Genomic DNA, 16,105 nt, shown 5'->3' with positions numbered 1-16,105 from the left:
TTAATAGGGTTAATAGGGTGTTAGGTTAAATAGGTGACCACTATTTGAGTGGACAGTCCACTTTTTTCACATTATGTTCACTATTTTTTTTCACAAAATAGTGGACATTTTTTTTATTCAAAAGCTTTATGATGAAATGGTACGTAATCTAAAGCTGTACAGTCTACTTTTCTTACTACTTAACCCACCCACCCCGCTTGTCCGCTATTTTTTGGAAGCAGACCTGGCAACCCTATAGGTTAATGGTATATTGTCTGAAGGTGATGGCAGAATGGGAAAGGCTAATCAATCAGGCTTCATTAAGGCACTAATTCTAAATACATTCTACTAGCAAGAATGACATGCTAAGCATAATGTCTCAATTCATACAGATGCTAAGTGAAGGTTTTAATCATTTTTGAATCATGGTATGTGAAACAAGCTATAATGGTCAGGTGTGTTGAATTACAGTTCTTGTAATCTTTTGCCACTGGCCAGCAGGATGGTGTGGGTGAAAATCAAAATACCCCTTTAATAGATGATAAATTAAGAACAAACACACCAGGAGCAGAAATATGGAGTGAGGGGAGGGAATCATCTCCACCAGGTAGAATGAAATGTGGAAACTGTTTTGATAAAATAATGGAATTAATATCTAAATGAGTGAGGAAATATTTCTAACTTAATATATAGAGAGTAATACTGTTAATGCTACAATTTTTGAATATGCAGCTTGACTATACTGCCATCACTTGGATTGTTGACTATATTCTTAAATCAGTTACATTTCTGTTCAAAGTTATATAAATAAGAAAATAAATTCTGTGGTAAGATAGGCGGCCATAAACTTTATAAATAAATAGAATGTCCAGTAAAAACGATTTAGAACAACATATTCTAATGATGAGTACACTTTGAAAATCTTGGATCACAAAATCCATCATTCCTAGTAAGCACAGCCAGTGGATGATATAGTTTGTAGTCAAATTTTGAAGGAATTGTGCTAAGGAAGACTATAAAAATATAATCACTTGACAATTGAATGTGGGCAACCTGACCTTGTATAAACAGGTATACAGATGGAAATCAGTCACAATTGTACTCTACTGATGAAACAGCAATAACCTGTGCCAGAAATGCCCCAGTAATTGCCTTCTAATGCAGTATATAGAGCCCTTGGGATTCCTTCCATTAGAGAAACTCCTGCCTTATTAGTATATCTTCATGGGAAACACAATCAGAGAAAGTAGTCCTTTTGTCTGTTTTCCTTGAATAGATTACTGACTTGCTGTGTTTGGCTGAAATCTTATACATTTGGAGTTTGAAGATTTCAATGAATCACAATATTTGTGTAAGATGGAGATGGTGAAAATAATCTACTTGAGTTTCCATCTTTTTACTACGTGGCATAGAATTCACCAAAGCGTAAAAAGATGATACACATGTGACTTCTGTTTTATTTGGGGGATATAGAGGGAGCGAAAGATAGTAAGGGTGATGATTTCATTTGTCAATACGGCACCCAGCAGAAATGGAACAAAATATCATTTCAGTTTTTACTTGTTCAAAGTGTGAATTAATGAAAATCTCAACTTAAAAGTTAGCAAGGAAATCATCAAAGGATGAACATATGAATTTCAAATTACATTGTTGAATATAATGATGCCAGGAATGTGAAATGCATAGGTTTGAAATCAACAGGATTTTAACAAATGTCTTCTTTGTTTGGAGGAAATTATATGATGCCTGTAAGATACTAGTTACATTGTAGTATTAGTAAATTGTTTGGGGATGTAAAATGGGGGTGGGAATGGGACAGTAACACATCTGTTGGAAATAGATTCACTTGCTTTTTTTAATATACAGAGTATGATTTTATTGCAATTAAGTGCAAAATCTGTGCATTTTCATTGTTTCTGAAAACCATTTACATTTAAGTTACATTTAAATAATGAGTTCTGATTCCTGTTGATGTCTCTGCTTAGTAATAACTTTGGTGATATTAACAGAGACAATGCATGGGAATAAATATTCCCAAATTTAAGATTTGGAGTAGCAGAGCATTGTGATTTTAATTTTTGTTTTTCAGTTTTTTTAATTTCACATTTACAGTATAAAAGTTAGATCTTTAACAGGAAATAATGCAGTGATCTGTCTTTGTTTTTGTTTTACTATACTATAGTAATACTAAACTATAGTATACTATACTATACCAGACAATTTGGTACAAGTAAATAGTTTGAGACAAATCAATCTATTGATATTGGCATAGTCATACTCCATTTTGTATTAAGGCTGCAGCTGTGGAGGTGGTCAACAGTATTAAGTACCTGGGGGAGCAGATGGTATTTTTTTGATGGCTAAATGCAACAAAATTTCCTTTTAATGAAGGCTGATTAGTGTACATTTAAAGTGACAAGTTTTTATTTTATTCATTTGTCTATTCTTTTACAGCATAAAGTTAAGGAACTTTATATATTAAGATCCTTACTGGTTTTGATGTTTTAAAATATGATAGCATTTTAAATTCTCACATTCATTTGGCAACAGCAATGGTGGCATGTTCTGAGAATGTGGATGACCTTTCAAAGCCATTTAAACTTGGAAGATCTGGTCAGTGCTTATGCCTTGTTGAAATAAATGTAAGCGCCTAAGTTCAGAGGAAACCTTGATGTTGCATTGCAAATAGTGTTCAGCTAATGGGAATTGTATGAACCAATTAAAAAAGTTCTTTTGTCAAATGTCAACATACTTCTAGACTAAATGACAAAAGTTGATAGTTAGCTATTAGGTGATATGTATAATCGCTTTATGTTCCTTCTATAAATTGAAAAGTTCTTTTGATCTCTTTGTACTCTGCAGGTAATCTTTCCTTTTCCAATTTTTCCTCTGTTGGCTTTAGTTGACTCAAGGCTAAGCAAAATAAAATAGAATCAGTTCCTAAATGGATGCCTTTAATTCTTACAGTCACAGGGAGCACATTTTGATTTACAAACTTTGGGAATTTCAGTATAACCCTGTGCTACATCCAGATTGGAGAAGGCTGAAGTATTTTTATTAGTTAGTTACGAATGATCAAATTTTACCAAGATCTTTCTTGTAATTTCTCTGTTCTTGTTCAAGCAGAATATATTTTATTATTGGTCCTACCTAGCAGTACAATTTAAATAATAAATACTCTAATGACATCATGTAAAGATACAAGTACAGGTAGTTCTTGACTTCAGAGGCGTAGTGTGGGGGGTGCAGGGGGCCCCGGCCGCACCGGGCGCAACATCTGGGGGGGCGCGCTCGCACTCGCAGCTCTCTGCCCCTGCCTGGCTCACTCACTCTCTCTGCAGTGCTGGCTGTGCGAATCCGATCCGAGCCGCCGGGTCGCCGACGCCGCCCACTGTGGAGGGGGGGTGCCTTGCCCCGGGTGCTGACAACCCACGCTACGCCACTGCTTGACTTACAACAGTTCATTTAGTGACAGTTCAAAGTTACAACTGCAGTGAAAAAAGTGACTTATGACCATTTTTCACACTTATGATCTTTGCAGCATCCCCAGGGTCACGTGAGTTACATTTGGATATTTGACAACTGCTTCATATTTATGACGGTTGCAGTGTTCTGGGGTCACGTGATCACCTTTTGCAGTCTTCTGATGAACAAAGTCAACTGGGAAGCCAGATTCACCTAACAACCACATTACTCACTTAACAACTGCAGTGATTCACTTAACAAATGTGGCAAGAAAAGTCGTAAAATGGGACAAAACTCACTTAACAAATTTCTCACTTAGCAACATAAATTTTGGGCTCAGTTGTGGTCATAAGTCCAGCTGTATTTAGTGCAAACAGTATTTATAGTTTCTACAGATTTATATTCAAAAATTAATCTTATACAATATCTAGTCGTATGCAGTTTTTCTAATCAAATTATTTTAAGAATGCTCTTGTTAAATTCAAGAGAAATAAAAGTATATTCAGATTAAAGATGTGGAGTTGCATTTTTATTTCTTTTTATCTTACATCTCCTTTTACCTTTTTTCTGCTCTTTATTTTCATTTGTAATTTATATTACAATAAACTTCAAAAAAGAAGTGTAAATGGTTGGTATGTGTTCAGGATCATAGCATGGTTGTCTTTGTTCTTGTGCTTTATCTTGATTTAAAACTTGTACATAATCAGGCTATGATCTGTTTTGTAGTCATCTGGTTATGCCTATTTTGTTAAAACTGAATTCATCTACCTCCTTATAGCAATATAAAGTGAATTTCATTTTATTTATTTTCCATAATTTATATGCCGCCCTTCTCCCCACGGGACTCAGGGCGGCTCACAGCATATTAAAATAACACAATACAAACAACACACACAACATTTCCCCTATAAAAGCCAATTAAAACCAAATATTTGTAGCTGTGACATTATTAAAATCATTAAAAATTATCCCTATTTAAAATTCACCCTAGGTCAGTCCCGCTTGCTGAANACAGGATTTTAACAAATGTCTTCTTTGTTTGGAGGAAATTATATGATGCCTGTAAGATACTAGTTACATTGTAGTATTAGTAAATTGTTTGGGGATGTAAAATGGGGGTGGGAATGGGACAGTAACACATCTGTTGGAAATAGATTCACTTGCTTTTTTTAATATACAGAGTATGATTTTATTGCAATTAAGTGCAAAACCTGTGCATTTTCATTGTTTCTGAAAACCATTTACATTTAAGTTACATTTAAATAATGAGTTCTGATTCCTGTTGATGTCTCTGCTTAGTAATAACTTTGGTGATATTAACAGAGACAACGCATGGGAATAAATATTCCCAAATTTAAGATTTGGAGTAGCAGAGCATTGTGATTTTAATTTTTGTTTTTCAGTTTTTTTAACTTCACATTTACAGTATAAAAGTTAGATCTTTAACAAGAAATAATGCAGTGATCTGTCTTTGTTTTTGTTTTACTATACTATAGTAATACTAAATTATAGTATACTATACTATACCAGACAATTCGGTACAAGTAAATAATTTGAGACAAATCAATCTATTGATATCAGCCTTTGTATCAAGGCTGCAGCTGTGGAAGTGGTCAATAGTATTAAGTACTTGGGGGGAGCAGATAACTAACAGTCTGACTTGGTTTCTTCATAGTTATCTTTAGTGAAGTGTGCAAACCAGCATTTGCATTTTTTGCGTTGGATGAAGAGAGCACATCTTTCTCTTTCTGTCCTGGGCACTTTTTACAGAGGCACAATTGAGAGCGTTTTAACAAACTACATCACTGTTTATTTTGGTGGTACTGGTAGCAATGCCTCAAATAGAAGGTCCATACAGAGAGTGAGAAGATTATAATTGAGAAGATTATAGGAAGCTCATTTCCCATTATTCAGGATACTGCTTATAAGCACTATGTGTTTAGATCTCGAAGCATTATTAGAGAATTCAGGGTCTGTTTCTGTTGCTCCCCTCTGGGAGGAGGTTTCAAAGTATTTATAGCAGAACTACTAGATTCTGTTACAGCTTTGTTCATTATGCCATCCGTCTTGTGAATTCGCAGGATTCTTTTTCTTTGCCATGCATATGTATATATTCGAATTAGACTGTGATGTTTCTCTGTGTCATATATGTGTGTGTATGTGGGTATATGCATAATGGTATTTTTTTGATGGCTGAATGCAACAAAATTTCCTTTTAATGAAGACTGATTAGTGTACATTAAAAGTGACAAGTTTTTATTTTATTCATTCGTCTATTCTTTTACAGCATAAAGTTAAAGAACTTTATATATTAAGACATCCTTACTGGTTTTGATGTTTTAAAATATGATAGCATTTTAAATTCTCACATTCATTTGGCAACAGCAGTGGTGGCATGTTCTGAGAATGTGGATGACCTTTCAAAGCCATTTAAACTTGGAAGATCTGGTCAGTGCTTATGCCTTGTTGAAATAAATGTAAACTTGCCTAAGTTCAGAGGAAACCTTGATGTTGCATTGCAAATAGTGTTCAGCTAATGGGAATTGTATGAACCAATTAAAAAAGTTCTTTTGTCAAATGTCAACATACTTCTAGACTAAATGACAAAAGTTGATAGTTAGCTATTAGGTGATATGTATAATCGCTTTATGTTCCTTCTATAAATTGAAAAGTTCTTTTGATCTCTTTGTACTCTGCAGGTAATCTTTCCTTTTCCAATTTTTCCTCTGTTGGCTTTAGTTGACTCAAGGCTAAGCAAAATAAAATAGAATCAGTTCCTAAATGGATGCCTTTAATTCTTACAGTCCCAGGGAGCACATTTTGATTTACAAACTTTGGGAATTTCAGTATAACCCTGTGCTACATCCAGATTGGAGAAGGTTGAAGTATTTTTATTGGTTAGTTACGAATGATCAAATTTTACCAAGATCTTTCTTGTAATTTCTCTGTTCTTGTTCAAGCAGAATATATTTTATTACTGGTCCTACCTAGCAGTACAATTTAAATAATAAATACTCTAATGATATCATGTAAAGATACAAGTACAGGTAGTCCTTGACTTACAACAGTTCATTTAGTGACAGTTCAAAGTTACAACTGCAGTGAAAAAAGTGACTTATGACCATTTTTCACACTTATGACCTTTGCAGCATCCCCAGGGTCACGTGATTTACATTTGGATGTTTGACAACTGCTTCATATTTATGACGGTTGCAGTGTTTTGGGGTCACGTGATCACCTTTTGCAGTCTTCTGACGAACAAAGTCAACTGGGAAGCCAGATTCACCTAACAACCACATTACTCACTTAACAACTGCAGTGATTCACTTAACAAATGTGGCAAGAAAAGTCGTAAAATGGGACAAAACTCACGTAACAAATTTCTCACTTAGCAACATAAATTTTGGACTCAGTTGTGGTCATAAGTCCAGCTGTATTTAGTGCAAACAGTATTTATAGTTTCTACAGATTTATATTCAAAAATTAATCTTATACAATATCTAGTCGTATGCATTTTTTCTAATCAAATTATTTTAAGAATGCTCTTGTTAAATTCAAGAGAAATAAAAGTATGTTCAGATTAAAGATGTGGAGTTGCATTTTTATTTCTTTTTATCTTACATCTCCTTTTACCTTTTTTCTGATCTTTATTTTCATTTGTAATTTATATTACAATAAACTTCAAAAAAGAAGTGTAAATGGTTGGTATGTGTTCAAGATCATAGCATGGTTGTCTTTGTTCTTGTGCTTTATCTTGATTTAAAAATTGTACATAATCAGGCTATGATCTATTTTGTAGTCATCTGGTTATGCCTATTTTGTTAAAACTGAATTCATCTACCTCCTTATAGCAATATAAAGTGAATTTCATTTCTGTGTGTTCTATCTGATGATGTCCATGTAAAAAGGCATTGTTTTGATTATTTGAAAACTGTTAGCAGGAAAAAAAATATTGGATTGACAGAAACTGATTAAGTTCTTTTGTTTCATTTTGATTTCCTAGATCATGTTGTCCAACTACATTTTTTTCTGTACTATTTACGAGTTTAGCATTCCAAACTTTGCTAACAAGTTTTGTTAAATTCAATTAGAACTTGACCATAAAATTTGTCAAATTCTTTTTCTTTTGCATTGGGAATTGGAGCATAAACTTGGGTAACCATCACATTGAAGAATTTTTGGGGAAGTATACTCAATATTACAGGTAGACTCAACTTACGACCATTGATTTAGTGACTGTTCAAAGTTATAATGGCATTGAAAAAAGTGACTTGACCATTGCAGCATCCCCGTGGTCATATGATCAAAATTCAGGAGCAACTGGTTCATATTTATGACGGTTGCAGTGTCCCAGGGTCCTGTGATTACTTTTTGCGACCTTCCGACAAGCAAAGTCAATGGGAAAGCCAGATTAATTTAACAACTATGTTACTAGCTTAACAACTGCAGTGATTCAATTAACAACAGTGGCAAGAAAGGTCATAAAATGGGGCAAAACAGCTGTCTTGATTAGCAATGGAAATTTGGGGCTCAATTGTAGCTGTAAGTTGAGGACTATCTCTATTGCGTCACTGAGTAGCCAGGTGCTGATTTGCTATATGCTGCCTGAGTGTGAAAGCAACACTATTTCTTTTTTTGTTGATTTCAATTTACTGATATCTAAAATATTAAAGAATAAAAAATAGTACAGAAAAGAAGGAAAAACATTAGAAATATAGAAAAGAAAGAAAAAGAATAAAGAAAAAGAAATATATATATATAAAGAATGATTTCCCTCTTCATCACAAGTATAACAATTTTAGTAACTTGTCACCTTTTAAAATACAAAAATGATCTCTTCTCATGTCTCATCTTATATTTATAAATAAAATGTTTAAAGCCTCGTCTTTCAGTCCTGGTCAGCAAAAGCCCATTGAGGTTACCACAGATAACAATATTTATTTTAATCTTAATGACATAAATCAACTTCGTATTTCTTCTTTTTACTTTTAACAATCTGATTTTTAATTCCTTCAAATGCTGCGCTAGAACTTGATTTCATTTTTTTTCTTTTCTCACAAAATCTTTCAAAACTTTAAGAAGCTTCTTTTATATGCCAGTTATCCAGGTCACTCTTTTAGTTTGTTATTTATGTATCCCTTTTAATTATTAGGACATGAGCCAGTTTCATTTATACACCCAATGTAGTATTTTGTTCTTGTACAGTAGCCTGTTATTTTTAAATCCACTTGCAAACCACTCTCAGTCTTGTTCAGTAGAACTTGCTTCTCTTCTTTTTTATACAGTCTGTTTATAATCATGGACACTTTCAAAATTAACTTTTGGTTCTGTTGTTTACAAATATCCTTCAGTACTCCAATATTAATATACGCCAATATTTTGTTCTGTTTTCTGTTAGTAAGTCAAATATAAGTGCTCTCCTCCTTTAAATTGTAATCATTAGTTCCTAGTGTCGTCCAACTTTCAAAGTCCCATTCTATCATGTTTTTTTAAAAAGAATGAAAAGCAGTGTTTTCTCATAGGAAAGAGTCTTATAATTAATTTCAAAATCTTATTTCAAATCCATCTAGACTTTTAGTCGATTTGTAACTTTCCAGAATTAATGCTCTAATTATCCTTTTACTGTTTATTCCAAAAATATTCTTAAACTTGGATTTAAAACTTCTTTTTCTAAGGACTGAAATCAAAACTCACCCAGTGCTCTAAAACATGTCATTGGGAAAGTTCTTAATAGCTAAATATGTAGTTAAGAATTCCCCCCCCCCCCGGGCTGGCAGAGGAGGCATGCTACGGGCCCTGTCAGCACTACCATTCCAGCTAGGGGGGTCCAGAAACAGCCTTCTCTGCTGTTTCACCAGCCCTCTGAAACATCTTTTCCCCTGTTGTGAGGTGGGTCCCAATCCTCCTTTCGTAAAGGCCTAAAGATCTGGGTCTACCAGTTAGCTTAGCACATCACAGGGGAGGTGGTTGATTGAGTAACAACAGATCCCACCTCTCCCCCATCCTGCCCTCTCTATCTGTAATTGGATTTTAGCAGTTGGCATTAACTTATTTGTGTGTGTGTGTGTGTGTGTGTGTGTGTGTGTGTGTTGTACAGTTACTCTATGGTAAGATGGGTAGCCAATAAACTAACGAACAAATACATTTCTGAAAGTGATTAAGAAATAAGGCTCAGTGACCCTTATGTCCATTTAGGCTACATTATGAGGTTGGTTGAAATCTCTTGCCTCCCAACTGCTTCATTCACAGGTCAACCACAAAAACCTCAGTTTCTGTAGTCTATCACAAGAAGCAGCTGTCTAGCATAAAAGTGGGTGAAATCATAGTCTCTCCTTTTTCTGGAGAGACTTTGCCAGCTAGACTTCACTGTCTGGCTGCCGATCTCTACCGCAATGCTCCTTTTAGTTCATTATGAACTCTAACCTGAAGTCAAGTAAGACAATTTCTGAATAAAAGATAGGTGCTTTTAGAGTTGAGGTTTATAGTCCTGGCCGTAAAGCCTGATGGAAAGGTAGTCTGCTATAGGAGATGAGGCAGGCCCCCCATCAGCCATCCCAGCTCATTAGCCCTCCCAATAAACCAGACAGGAAACAGCATTAGATGAACTAATTCTACTTTATTGTAAAGCCAAATTAACTTGCAAGTCTGAACGAACAAACTTTTAACTGCTTGATCCATTAACTGCTTGATCTTGGTAAACTAGAAAAATGTGGATAAACAGCATCACCACCAGATGGATTTATAACGGGCTGACAAACCGTACTCAACCAGTAGTTCTTAATGGTACTACATCTACACGGAGGGAAGTAAACAATGGGGTGCCACAAGGTTCCTTCTTAGGCCCAGTACTCTTCAATAGCTTCATAAATGTCTTAGATGAGGGAATAGAAGGGCAACTCATCAAATTTGCAGATGACACTAAGAAATTTAGTTTTATTTCCTTTGACTTGAATTGGGTAATGTTTTCTTTAAATTATTTGTCACTTGGCTCCCTAATACAAGATTGCCTGTGATAAACTCAAATAGCTGTAAAAATTATTGCTATGAATAATTTGAATTATAACTAAAAATTAATAGAATTATACAATTGTTGCAATAATAGTAAATAGTAAATTGTAATTACTGCCTATAGTATACCTATTATATTTTACTACATATTTATAGATCTCTTTCGCTATACACATCCAATAATGAGTAACATAACTGAGATGAAATGGACAGAGTTTCTAAAATTTTCTGCCATAGTTAATATTAGCCAGTATGTTCACATAAGATTTAGTTAGCGTTTACTGCAAAGTATGAATCTATCCTCCCTTTGAGATGATTTTAGTCATAACATCTGGGACAAATTTTGAAATAGTCTTGGTTTTTTTGGTTTTACTCAGAAAGTGCTTGTGAGTTTCTCCAAAGTGTACAGTACTTGAAATAGATGTTTACTTTTAGTTCTTTTCTAGATCAGGTTACTGGTGCCTAGAGAGAGAGAAAGGGACAAGAATACTTTTTTAAACAATGACCTTTTAAAGTAAGCACGCAAGGCATAGAGTTTTTATGGAAAATAATGGTTACAGTTCTCATTTTGTTGTAATAAGCTAATTCAGATATAACAAGGGAAATCAAAGAATGAAAAAGTTATGGAGAAATAAATAATATCCACAATGTAAGCAGATCCCTGCAGACTGAATTGATTCTCTGTCATTCATATGGCAGCTATTGAAGGAGCAGTCTGGAAATATCTCAGCTTTGAGTTGCTGGCTACTGAACAGTAGTTGTGATTTGGATGGAAACATCTTGATCTATTTGGACCCATATGCACAGTTTGTGTTTTACAGACATATCAAAGAGGGAAGATGTGGATAAATGTGAAAGCCAAATATGGGCATTGGAGTTCATCCTTGTAGCTTATAATTATTGGTAATTACAGAATGATAAAACTGAAAGTCTGGCTGAGAAAGGATAACTGACTATAATCATCTTTCATGTATAATTCAAAATATAGAGAAATGTAGGTATTTCTTAATTTGATGCTAAGATTAAAAAAAGTGAAAAAGGAGTCGTAAGTGTAGATAGAATGTAATCTACAAGCCATAGTTAAACATGAAATAGTTGGGTATAGAGCTATTATTCTGGATATTCAGAAATATAATGGATAGCCAATGGTTGCAATTTTGCAACCTAAAATAAGAAGATAGATCTTAGATCTTTCTGTGTTTTGTCAATATCCATCTATAGTGAGCAGAATTGTAGGCGTGCCAAACAGATGGAAAAGGGAGGGTAGACAAAGAAAAGGATCAAAGAGCAGGTGCAAATCCCTGTGTCTGCTGAATCGCCCAGTTAATTAGGCAATGTGAAGTTATATTCTCAGTTTGTAGGTTGCATCAGGGAATAAGCTAGGTAAGCAACATTGCCAGGCACTGTGGTTGGGATCCTAGAGCTACTTTAAGTACATCCAGAATTATTTTTTAATATGTCTGTATAGAAATAGTACTTTTTAAAAATCACCTCTTCAATAAAATTACCCCTAAGTCCCTAAGGCAGATAGTGTGTGTGATGTGTGTGTGTGTGTGGATGGGTGGGTGGATGAGTGTGGGTGCCTGCCTTTGAGTCTGCAGTTTTGACTCTGTTTTCTTAGCAAGATTTTTGAAGTGGTTTACCATTACCTGGTGCTTAGGGCGGAGAGAGAGTGACTGGCCCAGGTCACCCAGCTGTCTTCTTGCCTAAGGCAGGACTAGAACTCAGTTTCTCCTGGATTCTAGCCTGATGCCTTTAACCATTATACCAAACTGGCTCTCCAAAGCAGATGGGTCCTGGGATAATTGCAATCTAAACCCAGGTTTTTCAGAATGGGATTGTGACCAAATCTGAGTTGCTTCTCAGTTATGCCCATTTATATGCATAGTTTTTGCTCAGTGATGGCACTGGACCCAGTTGAGCACAAGATCTAAGTTCCTGGCTTCCATTGACAACCTTTATGCTTGTGGAAATGGCTCCTGCAATAGACCCTATTGTTCCTAGTCACTGTCCAAGGCAACTTGACCAGGTCTGAGTCACTTTTGCCTGAACAACAACCCTTACTTATAGACTCTTAGGGCTTCTTCCAATGGTCATTGTAGAGTGCTTTGGAACTTAGTCTGCCTGAGCGCTGCCGGAGAATGATCCTGTAGATTGGAGGCCTAAGTACTCTGCCTGTACATATTTGTGCAGTATTTTCTCTGTATACTGGACTCTCTCATGGTGACTTTGTTCAAAATTTAGGGGTAGTCCTTCCCTGACTACAGTAAATCCTTGATTTAAATACAGTTAGGACTGGAAAGCCCAGTTGTTGAAAGATTCAGTTGTTAAACAGTCGCTTTGCTTAATGATTGTGTTCCCGGCATTCTCAGTTGTGGTAATTAAGCAATCTCATGGGTCGTTAAGGAAAGTTCAGGAGTGCCTTAAAGGTTAAGGAGGCCCTGAAAGCCTGGCACAAGCTATGGTGTCCACTACCATGTGGAAACTTGTTTGGGAAATTTGGGGCTCTCCCTGCCCCACCATGCTCAGGATTTTACTCTGAAGGTGCTTCGTGCCCAAGCTTTTCAGTTCCATCATGCAGAAGAGGGAACCTGAAATCTTTGGGCAGGCAGCTCTTTCAGTTTCAGTCTGGGCTACCCAGACACGAGAGGGAGTCCTCTTGGCAGATGGTAGCAGGTTGCAACCTTCCCTTCTGGCTTCCCCACTGACTTTCTGGGAAAGCCAGCAGAGAAGATTGTAAATAGTGATCACAGGGCATTTGGCAACTGGTCATAGATGTAAACAGGTTGCCCAACACCAAGATCACAATCACCCTGACCGTAATTGGGGGAGTCCAACGTTTTGCAATGGTGGGAAATACTTTACAGGCCATAAAACATTCTTTCTGATGCTGTTGTTATTTCAAACCATTGTTAAGTGAATGGGTTGTAAGTCAAGGACTGCCTGAATGATGACAGGGGTGTGTACTTCTCCTTCTTGTGATGCTTCTTTTCTTTGTAATTTGTGACCTATTCATGGGGGAAGGATATCACATAATTTCATATATTAACAGAGGAGGTAAGACTGCTTTCTATATTATTTTAGAGGATCATAATATCACAGAGTTTTCAAAAATTGATTTAAATATTGTAAGGCAATTTAGAAACTTTAAAACTTTAAAATGTGGCAAGATCAGGAACAAAAAAAGCAGTCATGTAGAAACTGAGTATTTTTTGAATAAGTCAAAAGTTTTATGAAACAAAATAGCTTGTGTCCCCTCCCCCAATAGTTTTTTAAGTGATCACTGCCCCAGTTTTAAGTGCAGCTTGCATTTAACAAATGGAATTATTTACTAAGTATATCTACTATAAAATCTTTGGGATATTGGAAATAATTCTCTGTTGTTGGGATTCTAGCTCATGTTTATACCTGCACTTCATTTTTATAAAGTGGTAGTATTTGTATGCCCACCTAAGCCTCAAAATCTTTTCTCCTAAGTATAAGCATAGGTATGAAGAATTCAAAGAGATGTGGAAGAAAGTAGATTCAGGTGCAAGGGTGTGTCAGATTTACACAGATTGAATTAATTTTTACCTCCTGGCCAGGAGCAGAAAAACATGCATTGTAATTACTAAGATCTTGATTGTTATTTGGATGGAAGAAACCCACAAATTTGAGTATACTGCTATAATGTCTGTAATATGAAATTAATTAAGCCAAAATAATTTTTGTCTCTTGATTTCTAATATGGTTAACCTTAGTTTTATTGCAAAAATATTTTGAAGTGTTGAGGGTTTTACTCATTTTGTAGGAGACAAAATGCCCCAAATTGATGTGACTAGTAAGTTAAGTAATAATCAGAGCACAATTTAGAGCTTATTTTATTAAATTAGCAGCCCACCTGATATAGCAGTCATTTTGCCATTATAATGACACGGCTGCTTTAAACACTTCTTGCCAGATTTCTCTTCAATTGGACTCAGCTGCTGTTTATCAAGTAATTCTCAACTAAATCACCCATTATCTCTTGATTATTTATGTCGACTATCTTTTTCATTCCTTCTTCCTTCCTTCCCTCAATTTTTTTATGGGGTGGGGGAAGAAAAAAGTACAGGAATTTTGAATTGTGATTTCACTATAAATAAGGCTTACATCCGAAACAGCAGTTGCTCTACTGTTTTCATAATGGCTTTATAGCTGTTGTACAGTAAGCATACTTATCTGAGTTTTTGGATCCTTGGAAATCTATTTTTGAATTTTTTGCCTTGATAGTTGTGAAACGCGCCTGCACTGTGTGACTAAATGCTGAAATTCCTACTGTTCAGCATACTGTTCATTTAACCTGGACTTTAATATTAATTTAAATATTAATATATTAAGAGATGAAAGACTTGCTCCAGATCATAATTAATTTTGTACATGTACATTATGTTTCTTTCTTATTTATACTGTACCTTTAGATCAGTGGTTCTCAACCTCGGGACCCCATTTGGGGTCGATCGACCATTGCACGGGGGTCGCCAAGCAAGGCTGTCCGCCATTTTTTTTGTTCGCTATTTTTTTGTCCGCCATTTTTCCCCCTTTTCCGGCGGGTGCCTTACCTCCCTTGGGCTGGGCCAGCTGGTGGTCGGCCTGCTCCGTCTCTGCCGCTTGCCAGCTACATCTCGGCCGGTGCAGGGGGCGGAACCATGCATGCGCGGCGCTCCTGGGCAGGGAAAGTCCTCGACTTACGACCGGTTGGGTAGTCCTCGACTTACGACCGGTTTAGTCCTCGACTTACGACCGGTTTAGTCCTCGACTTACGACTGGTTGGGGGTCGCGGCATTAAAAAGGTTGAGAACCACTGCTTTAGATGGTGAATAAAGGATACCATGGGAATCTGTTCAGAAAACGTGTTGCCTAGCATTATACTAAAGTAGTGCAGACTGACTTTTATTAGTAGACTTTGCAGGTTCTTTACATTTTTAACTATTAGAATAGTGTCTCCGATATAGCATAAGTTGTTGATGTTTCTTCCTAAATCCTTTTAAAATTATACTCATTTTCTTCCAATCCATCTTTCTTTAATACAGTACATATTCAGCATATAAGTTGAATAAATAAAGGAATAGAATACTCCTCTTCTTTTGTTCCTTCTGACTTAGTAATAACCAGAGTGCTAATTTAATTTTACCTACCAGTAATAGAGTTTTTTATAAGTAGGAAATATCTCCTACGGATCTTTCATGTTGACATCTCTACCATACAGTATTTTGATATATTCCTCCTGTCTTTCTTTGAGCTCCTTTAAACTAGTTCAGATGCATCTGGAAGGCACAAAGCTGGAGAAGTCTCTTTTATATGGTAGGAATAATAATAATAATAACAACAACAACAGCAGCAACAACAACAACCAACAGTGCCAGCCAATTTGAATGTTCAGTTGACTGAGGTTCATGTTTAATGAATAAAAAATAATAATAATAACGATGATGATGATTCCATCGCTGACTATAGGGGGCGAAACTTTGGCCCCCTCGGATAGGGTGCGCAATCTGGGTGTCCTCCTGGATTCACGGCTGACACTGGATGATCAGTTGGCGGCCGTGACCAGGGGGGCATTTTATCAGGTCCGCCTGATTCACCAGTTGCGGCCTTTTCTGGACCGGGACGCCTTGCGCACAGTCACTCATGC

The 16,105-nt window shown here is 36.0% G+C and overlaps 1 protein-coding gene across 1 annotated transcript in view; it reads left to right on the top strand.

Moving 5' to 3' along the window:
• The first annotated feature begins 2,531 nt into the window (after nucleotides 1–2,531).
• LOC107290544 (rho guanine nucleotide exchange factor 28-like) overlaps nucleotides 2,532–16,105 on the top strand; it is a 33,951-nt gene continuing 20,377 nt past the window's right edge. The window contains exon 1 of the mRNA XM_015819428.1: nucleotides 2,532–2,621. Coding sequence (XP_015674914.1) covers nucleotides 2,532–2,621 — 90 coding nt within the window. The remainder of the gene's footprint in view (nucleotides 2,622–16,105) is intronic.

The sequence above is a fragment of the Protobothrops mucrosquamatus genome, unplaced genomic scaffold (assembly GCF_001527695.2).
Source record: "Protobothrops mucrosquamatus isolate PMUCROS unplaced genomic scaffold, P.Mucros_1.0 scaffold919, whole genome shotgun sequence".
NCBI lineage: Eukaryota > Metazoa > Chordata > Lepidosauria > Squamata > Viperidae > Protobothrops > Protobothrops mucrosquamatus.
Note: the sequence above shows the minus strand (reverse complement) of the source record. Positions and strands in the feature narration are given on the sequence as shown.